General features: G+C 36.3%; 1 protein-coding gene across 1 annotated transcript; it reads left to right on the forward strand.

Annotated features, from left to right (window-relative positions):
- Nucleotides 1-6,633: 6,633 nt before the first annotated feature.
- LOC147498921 (serine carboxypeptidase-like 20) lies at nucleotides 6,634-9,686 on the forward strand. The gene is made up of 4 exons (XM_086563373.1): nucleotides 6,634-6,692; nucleotides 8,770-8,915; nucleotides 9,408-9,484; nucleotides 9,591-9,686. Exons 1-4 carry the CDS (start codon nucleotides 6,634-6,636, stop codon nucleotides 9,684-9,686), a joined length of 378 nt encoding a protein of 125 aa, XP_086419499.1.
- The last annotated feature ends 676 nt before the right edge of the window (nucleotides 9,687-10,362 follow it).

Raw genomic sequence — 10,362 nt, forward strand, 5'->3', positions numbered from 1 at the left:
TTGTACCTCATTACTTTTGTTGCAAAAATTCATCGAAACTTTTGCCACCTGTGCCAACCAAATGAGAATTTTGTGGCAAGTTAATTTAATCTTGATTTGTTTGCCAACTAATCATGACTTTTGTGTCTTTAATAACTTTTATTTGCCACCTAATGATTTGTTCCCACTAAATAAGACTTTGTGCCAAAGTTATGCACAGAAGCCTTTCATGCAAATTGACGTGTGCTAAAGCTTGACGTGTGAGCTTGATCACCAATTTTTGTGGGTCCGCACAGTGGGTTCCTCATGCTTTGACCAGTGGCGGGTCTAAAAAGTTCAATTTTTACAAAGTCCTGCCTATGTGCAGAGCTCGCCGCACTGATCTTTCTGATGGTTTATTTTCCACCATTGGAGTCCAGGTTAAGCAAATAAGGGCTTCAGAAGTTTCATGTTTTTTCTACGCTTTGATCCTGTTTGGTTCCCTGGGCTTTAGTCGTGCTTCATTTAGATTCACGTGGGCTAAATTGAAATACTTCATGTAGACACACTATTCCATGCTTAAATACTGGCTTTTATTCTCATTTTCACGTTGATTGCTCAATCCTATAAAAACATGAAAATATCATTAATTTATTATTATTAAACACATAATTAACCAAAATGCTATGTCTCTATGGGGTTTTATATTACAGTTTTGGGTGCTTATCACACCACCCCCACATAACACTTTGCTTGTCCTCAAGCAAAGAGGATGCATTAAAACAGACAAGTGGCCAAAAATGTGTTGTCCTAAGCTAATTCTCTTTTTTCAGAGAGTGGCTGCATTGATTGTATGCAACAAGGCTTTAAACCACTAGGAATTCTCTAGTGGACGAGTTTTAGCTAGCCTCATGAGAGTTTTCCAGAGAAGATACTCACAAACTTCACTTATACTACAACGACTCATTAACAAAGGCTTATTCCCTTAATTAATCTCAGATATCTATACATCTCACTAGCGGGGAACGAAGATTAATTCAATTGAAACTCAAGTTAATATACACACAATAATTAAAACATCTACATATGAACATGCATATATTGGATTTTACATTGAAATGTACAAGTAGGGACGTTTCTGGATTCTTTAGAGAGCGTCCCTAAATAGGTTCTCACAGGTATATGTCAAAACATAATTTCACTCGTAATTTTTCTACTTAGGTTTCGCAAACATCAGTGTGCAGTGGCACACGTTTCCTTACATCTCAAGGACAGTTAGAGGAGTCGAGGTTGATCAATCACATCTACTAATTTTTATCACACCATCCTACTCCAAATTGAGCTAGAGGTCTTTATTAGGTATTATGGAGCTTAGGTGGTAGTGTAAAATAAAATGGAATGGAAAATAAAAAATGATAAGTATGAGAGAATAAGGTTTTCAAGATATTTACACTAGAGAAATCCTTTTTTTTTTTTTCTTGCTTCTTACATGGGTTTCCATATATACTTGGAACTTTTAAGTTTTTAGACTCCTTTTGATTTGATTTTTGGGAGTTCAAACTTTGATTTTTCTTTTGATTTTTGGAAAACATAATTCTATTTTTCCTTTCTTTTTCTTACTGAAGCAAGTAACCGATTTTGATTAGGGACAAGTCTTTCTCATTCTTTTTCCAAATTTCATCCTATTTCTCATACTCATCATTTAGGTGGGTTTATTTTATTTGGGGTTTAATAGATGGGTAAGAGAATTTTGGAAGTGAAAGGTTTTATGAAAGGTTCAGTGGGGCGACTAGCGGTAAAATTTATAACAGGTATGAATTTTGGCTATGTCGATCCAAAGAAAGCCTAAATTCTCGCCTAGGATTCGGATAGTGATCAAGTAAGTAGACACATCATTTTCTCTACTCAGAAAACTACTCCTCCGTGTCATTACTCATAATTCACACATATCGAGGCTTTTTGGTTAGATTATCACAGGATCAGTAATTTAAGTAAACTAACCGTGGGTTCCATAAACTTACTGCTATGTATAGTCAATGATACTCAGTGCATGAATTCTCATGAAAAGATGTAAAAACTATTGCGTACGTATTAACATAAATTTCTAAGAACAATTTCTCATCCTAGTGCTAAGGTGAGATTTCTAGATAATTTTCATCATAGGAAAGGAAACAAGACTCTGTCACTAAATACGTTGAAAAGAAAAGAAAATACAACTATAAATAACCTAAATATGCTAAATTTTTGCAAAAGGTTCTTACCACCCCCAAACAGACGGACGTTTTGTCCTCAAAGTGTCAAGAGTTGAAGAAAGAAAATACCTGAGAAACTTGAGCAAAAATTCAGCTAACACTGTGGCAAAAAGTGCGTCGAGCACAATATACAACATGCCAAAATAAAAATGAAAATATCACACCAATCAAAGAAAACAAACAAATATATACAATAAAAAATCACCCAATAAGAAAAGGATAACACACCATGTGAGACATGTGCTTTTGTTTGACCATTTGTACGTGGTATGTACGTGAAAAGCTAATTTTTTTCAAGATGGGTCTTTTAACGTCAGATTCCCTAGACGAATATCGAGGCTTTGTAATGAGGTAGAACATATGGAAGAAGGCTTCATAAGATAGTTAGACCAACACGTATATTCAGAATTGATGGTGAAAACCTCAATAGTGGAAGCTATTTTGAGCTTACAGAGTAGCTCGTGCGACTATATTTGAGCAGAATAAGTTCATTTTTCTTTGTTTTTGTTGGTTTTGATTTGTTTCATTTTTTTTAATGGGTTTATGATTTTTTTTAAGGAAAAAAATACAAGTAATACACACAAATTGAAACATAGATAATTTCTCAAATTAATACATAACACGTACAATTTATCAGAATTTATTAAACACACCACACTTAAAATACAAGCAAAAACAACGAAAGTTACATAGATCTAGATATTTGTTATAACTACATGCCACATCAACAACATGACAACAATAAAAAAGTGTCAACCAGAAGACCATAATTGCATCGTCAATGTCCTGCTTATACAACTTCTCTAGTTTATCCATAAAATTGAAGTAAGATGAGAATATGAGATTAGGAGGGGAGAAAATAAGGTTAGGGAATGGGGAAATGAAGAAAGCAAATTTATAGGGGGAGAAGAGTGTTGTTGGAATATGGTCGTTGGACTTGTCCGTTAGGCAGAGCCGTTGGACTCGACCATTTGTAATTTACCGTTAGCAGATTAATGTTAGCTGACGACCATTATGACCGTTATAAGATGTTCGTTAGCGGACGGAGATATATTACAAAGGAAGATTAACGTGTTACCATCACTGTTATAGCAATTGAACACTTTTTCAATCGAGATGATCCGAGACAACTTTCGCGTCGGCTAATCAAGAACCCAATCCAGCCAGACTGGGCTTCACCATTTATGTTTTGAGAGATTTAGTGCTCAGGACAATACCGTCATGGACCTTGCGAGGAGTGCGGCGAACTAAGCTATCCTTATTACATATGGCTTATGTTCAAACTGCCTCTAGAATAATGGAGATTATGTACTTCCCGGGGTTGGTCGGGGTGGAATCTATTGCCCGTGTTCCTAGTAGGTAACATATGATGGCCTACACAAAATCTTTTTGTGCGTAGCAATAGCACAAAGATGAATTGTAAAAGACGCGAGTATATACAAGTTGAGTTTTTTAATGTCAAATTCTCAAGACGAATCCCATCCTATGGGAGGAATGGCGTGGCGATGAAGTTGATCTCGCTCTGTTGGTGTGAGGCAAGTGTATACCTTGTACGAGCGAGCATATGCTAGTGGTTGAAGACCGTGGTAGGTAGGCGTTTGACAATTCATACACCACCCTATCCTTCATGCACGTCATTTACGAACAAAAAAACTACTACTATTATCTATCCTAGATGGGTGAGACGTACACCAAATGTTAAGCTGAATGTCGAAAGGAAGAGAGTAGAAAATGGTAGAGAAGGAAGGAGGGGAAATTTTGGTTACCCATCATCTCACCCATCACAGTCAACTCATCATTTTCTACTCCACACACTCCAAAATAATATTGAGAGAAAAAGAAGGGAGGGCCTGGGTACCAAAATAGTGTACTCCCTTTATGTAATAGTGGAAAGGAGTACACCGAAAGAAAAAAATGAGTCGTTTAAAGTCAGATTCTCAAGACTTTAATTAAACATGCGGGGTCCTCAGAAATCAACACACAGCTTATCATATATCAACAACCGAAAAAGTTATGGGTCTGTCCAACTAACACGTTGTTCACCCCCAAACAAATTTATACACCAAGATTCGTTACCTCTAGGTTTAGTAGGTAGAGAACCTAAATGAGCTTGCACTTTTGTTTTTCTCAAATGGAACGATATTCGAGTAGATGACGATGAGAAAAATGATGCTCGTAAAGCACACTTGGGATGTAGATGTTTTAGCAGAATTGAGAAAGTGGGTTTAGCACTAAACTCTCTGAATGAGTAGGGCTCTACTGTTTCGTATTTAAAAAAGAAATGCTCCAGAGGTTTGTTCATGGGTATGACGTTCTCGCTAGAAGGATTGAAAAACTCATGAAGAACGGGAGAGGTGAAAAAGTCAAGTGCAAACTGAATGTTTTGTTGAAAGGGTGGAGGATGGGAAATCATGGTGGGAGAAGGTGGGTGGGTTTCCACAGGTGGTAACTCATCATAGGCTCTCAAGAATTTGAAGTATTCGTCATCCAGCTTGTCTAGATTGACATGATAATCTTCATCCACAAAAGTATGGGCATCCTTAAGGAAATCTTCAATATCTTTAGTAATGAAGTCGGCAAAGAAATTGTGATCCTTGTCGTCCTCCGTAAGAAGAATTGGCACCAACGTTAGAGTTAAGACATCAACCGAACTGGTGATCATGTTGATCTCACCATCCATACTTTGTGGTATCAGTTTGAAAACATTTATTTCCACAATGATATTTCCAAAGGACATGGTCATGGAACCATCCCGACAGTTTATGAGGGCATTTGCAGTTGCAAGGAAAGGACGTCCTAAGTAAGATGATAGGAATGGAGTCCCAGGCAACTTCTATATCCAGAATGACAAAATCGACTAGATAGTAAAAGTCTTGGACCTTTATGAGGACATTTTCCACAATGCCTTTGGGATATTTGATGGAGCGATCGGCTAACTGCAGAGTCATATTGGTTGGTTTAAGCTCATACAGACCTAGTTGTTTGAACAGGTAATATGGAAGTAAGTTCACACTTACGCCTAGGACTAGTATTGCAATAGTAGTATATTTGTCTCCCAATGTGCATGGAACGGTAGGTGCCTGGGTCTTTGTATTTTATAATACCGTTGGTTTTAGTGATGGAAGGGAATTGTTATGTGAGGAACGCTTGATGAGGAACATTGGTTCTTCTTTTGGTAGTGCACATATCTTTTAGAAACTTTGCATGTTTTGGCAATTGTTTGTGGGCATCGAGAAATGGTCAATTGATCATCAAATTCTTAAAAGTTTCTCGAATCTCATCAAAATTTTCTTCAGGTTTGTTCTTTGCCAAACGTGCAGGAAACGGTGTCTTTGGTCTAAATTTGGCATACGAATAAACTTGCTCGTTTTTCGGTGTGGTGGATGATGACTTGGTTGGAAGTGTCGCATCCTGTGTAGGTTCAACATCATAAACTGGTACATTGAGAGATCCAACTGTATGTGGGTGATCATCTGGTATTCGTATTTGATTATCTACGGTTTTGCTAGAACGAAGAGTAGTGACGACATTCACCTCACCTTGGTTCAGATTATTTGTACTTGGGGCATTGTTGAGTTCAAAGGCAGTGTTTACTTGCTTAGGGTTTGGAACTTCTTGTCCAGGAAACACACCCTTTTAACTCTTATCTTGAGCTAAAAGTTGAAGAGATTGCTAGATAGATGTCAAGATTTGAGATTGTTGATTCATGTATGCAAGGAAAGTCTTAGTCGTCTTATTAGTAGAAGGTTGCATAGGTGGAGCAACTAGAACTAGATCACGGTTATTGTTGGTGGGTTAAGGATGATATCCGTAACTTTGATTTACTGGAACAAGGCTGCTGTTGTTTTGGTAGGTGGAATTTGAATTGCTTGGAACCTGATTTTGACCTTGTTGGTACTGTGGAATATAGCTGGTGGATGGTTGAACAGGCGGATTGGTGAAACCTGGAAGAGCCATCTGTTGTGTATTTGGTCGCCAAGCGAGATTCGGATGTTGTCTCCATGGTGCATTAGGGATGTTGAATGCACAAGCTTCTTCAGATGTTTGGGTAGTGGAGTCATATAACAAGGGACAATATGCATTAGGATGGTCTGGACTTAGGCAAAGAAAACATGGGGAAGTGTTAACGTTCATGACCTATTTTGGTTTTTTATCGTTCACTTGAACTACAAGGGCATCTACCTTCTTGGTTAGGGATTCAATCAAAGTTTTTAATTCATGATCAGATTTTACCTTAAATATAGATGTAACTTTAGGAGTAGTATCTTGAGATGATCGTGAAGTATCAGTGTTACTCCAGTGGGTACCTCTCGAAGCTTGTTTTTCAAGAAAATTGTATGCCTCAGTAGCCCCTTGTCCATGAAACAACCATCGTTCATAATATCAAGCATTTCTTTTTGATGATCGGAAAGACCATTAAAGAATGAACAGACGAGGACAACGGTGTCAAGTTGATGATGGAGACATTCTAAAAGAAGATCGGTAAATCTACTCCATGCTTCGGTAAACGATTCATGAGGATGTTGGCGAATGAATTGGATTTTCTAAAGCATTTCAGTAGTTTTCTTCTGAGTGTAGAATTTGACCATGAAAGATTGCACAATTTTTTCCATGTGTCTAGGGATTGTGGTGGTTGACCTGCTAGCCAAACTAAACCTTTATCAGCTAAAGTGAATGGAAGCAACCTTAGCAAGACTTGTTCATTGGAGACGGATGGATGTTGGAAAGTGGTGGCGACTTGCTGAATCCTACGAAGGTGATTGTACGGTTTCTCAAGGTCTAAACCATGATAAACAAGTAGCAATCCGAAAAAGTTGGGAGGGATTCGAAAATCACCTGCAATATCCTCGAGTTTGATGCAGGAAGAAGTTCTTTCCTGTGATGAGGCAGTATAGAAGTCCGGAAGGGGCTTCTCAGCTGGTGGAGTTTCTTCGGCCATAATGAATGGAATTAATGGCGTCAAAGGATTTTGATGATTTTCATTAACAAATGAAGAACTTTGTTGAGGTGAGAACTTACTCAAATGCTTATCGTATTTTCGCCTAGGATAAGTATATTCAAATTCTTTATTATTACCACACCTTAATCTCATGCAAGCATAAAATTAAATATGAGCACAAAAAGAACTTATTTTTACATGAATGTTATCATTTATGTAAGGATTAGAAGTGAACAACGTAGGCCTGCGCTGCTGCTAATCTAGCAGTGAATCGAGGAATACGTGTGTATAAACCAACAACCATGATATGAGGGAGGTTTTTCATGCAAACACGTTCTTTAATTTGAGAACCTCAATCTTTCAAGTTTCTTAGACACTGTTGGAATATGTTTATGATTTATGATGATTTTTTTTTAAAAGTTATTTACAAATTATGCATAATAAGGAATTATGCATAAAATCTAGGCATGCGATAGAAATACTTACTACACAAGTGACGTATTACATACTGAATAATATATTAGACTAATAATATATATATCCTAAACATGCAACTTGTTCCACTCATACATCACTACTACATAATGACACATATACCACGGTCAATAAGAACGTTTATACTACGGTTCTTCCAAAAACCGTGGGAAATACTAATATACCATGGCGGAAATTTCTTTGGTCATTGGTTTACTAGTATATGCCACAGTTACATGAAAACCGTGGGATAAGTTGGGCCATATACCATGGTTAGTTTTTTTTTCAGCATGAGAGTACTCCACATCCCCACTACCTTAAACATAAACAGTGGTATATAAATTTTCCACTTTCTACCGTGGTTTATGACTTCTTTATCTTTATATCTAAATATATTATTGCACAGTGGGAGAAAATGCTCATCTGCGATTTCAGGAGGCCACGTCAGTAATATTTTCACTTAAGGACGTATTTTTAATTACTATCTAGGACATGTTCATCGGTTATTACATATAAGTCCTCAATCCTAGGTAATTCAGTCGTAGAATTCTCTCGAGATCGTGCAGATGATTTCAAGATACATAAAACAATTAGACGCCACTTTAAAAAGGATTAAGTGATAAAACTACGAAGTCATAGAAAACAAAAATTGATTCTAAAACTAAAAACCCTTCCAGTCCTTCAAAGTTTAAACTATGAATCCTAAAACAACAAAAAACCTTCTAATAGTCCGCAAAATAAAAAACACCCAAAAGACCAAAATCCCATGAGTTCTCAACCGCCAAGATTGAAGAACTCACGATTGACGAAGAAAGAAGCAATTTAATCAGTCCATTGTCTATTCTTTAATTTTTGGGGTTTTGAAATCTATTCAATCTAAACTATAAACACTCAGCAAGGTAAGTGAAGCTTTTCTTACTTTTCATCTGTAGTACTGTGTTGTTGGGTTTATTATATTTTTTGTCATTCTCTAAAGCAGCCAATCAGAATGCTCTCATCACAAACCTTCCCGGTTAAGTTTCAATGACACTTTTCCTTCCAAACATTACTTTGGGTAACTTTTTTTTTTTTTTTTTGCTTTATTATTTTGCTTAAAAGTTTTAACGGTCTGCAAACTTAGGTATATTTATAACTTGGGTATTGAAGGTATGTGAACATTGATAAGAGTCATAGGAAGAATCCGTTTTACTATTTTATTGCTTATGAGAGGAACCCATCCAAGGACCCTGTTGTTCTATGGCTCAATGGTGGACCTGGGTGTTCTAGCTTCGATGGCTTCGTGTATGAGCACGGTATTGGTTTCACTTAATTAGCACTCTGATTGATATGACTTAAATTTTCCTGTTCCACACATTTAATATGTTATATGTACTATGTAGAAGTTGTTTAGTTAGTTGTTGAAACAATTGATAGGAAACTGCCTTATCCAAAATGTTTGGTGCAATGGGAGATTTATTTACGCCATTTCATCAACCTAGAATCTACTAAATCATTGCTTAAGTGGCTTACTGATGGTTTGATACACTCCTGTTTGCCCATTATGTTTGGGTAGAAATATGTCTATAAAAATGAGGTATGGTCTATGACTCTATGGGGAAGTGAATTAGTGTAATGGCACCTCCCAATATGAAATTCGTATCTTTCTATTGTTTTTTCATATACAAATGCCTTCTTAATTTCTTGTGGTCTTCCACATAGTCTCTAATTTTATATGTAATACGCTTGAATTGACTTGAATGTTTTTGGGAAGGAGGCATATCAATATCTCTGCTGCATTTTGGCAGGTCCGTTCAATTTTCAAGCAGGAAAGACTAGTGGAAGCCTGCCCCAACTGCATCTTAATCCATACAGCTGGTCCAAAGTTAAAATACTGGAAAGCGAATATATAATCTTGGAATAATTGTTGCTTACAGCCTTAGTTATTAGGTTAACTTTTTGTTCCTTGTGTACTTTTATTTTGAATTCAGGTTTCCAATATTATCTATCTGGATTCTCCTGCTGGTGTTGGATTGTCTTACTCTGAAAATCAAGATGACTTAGCAAGGTACTACACAAACTTTTGAAAGAATGATTCATTCATGGTTTTGGATTCGATAGGAGCTTGGCCTATACATTTCTTCCCTTTAATGTAGAATACACACCACACGGTTTGGTGTCTTCGTTTCTATTAAGGTGATTAAATTAGTGATTATGTATTTATTAAGTAGACTTGATTATCAATAAATTATAGTAAGATAAACATTAACTGGTATCTAGAAGTTATCCAGATAGATCAGTGAATGCCAATCTTTAAGTGGAGTGAATGATCTTAACATTTTAACATTAAGTTATATGAATTGAGAGTGCTTTGTACTAAGAACGATAAATTAAAGGGTCAATTTTTGTTACTATTGTTACTATTTGAATTTTTTTCTCCTCCATTGGTTTATTACTTAGATTTGTTGATGATTAGTGTTAAGTGAACATATAAATGAGAAGCAAGCAACTTCAAAGATAATATAGGATTTGACACCCTTACATTGTCAAGGTCCATATAATATAAGTTATACCATATATTCTTCTTCACTAGTAGAATATAATCCCATACCCTATTGCCAGTATAAGCGCATTTGGTAATCCCTCATCCCTTGCTCTCAATGTTTCTTCTTCTTAATCAGTTTTCTAATGTTTAAATAAGTTTCTATTGTTTAAATTGCAAATGATGTCGGTGAGATTTAAGTATCTAGATGTTAAGAGCTC

Source organism: Coptis chinensis, chromosome 5 (genome assembly GCF_015680905.1).
Source record: "Coptis chinensis isolate HL-2020 chromosome 5, ASM1568090v1, whole genome shotgun sequence".
NCBI classification, from domain to species: domain Eukaryota; kingdom Viridiplantae; phylum Streptophyta; class Magnoliopsida; order Ranunculales; family Ranunculaceae; genus Coptis; species Coptis chinensis.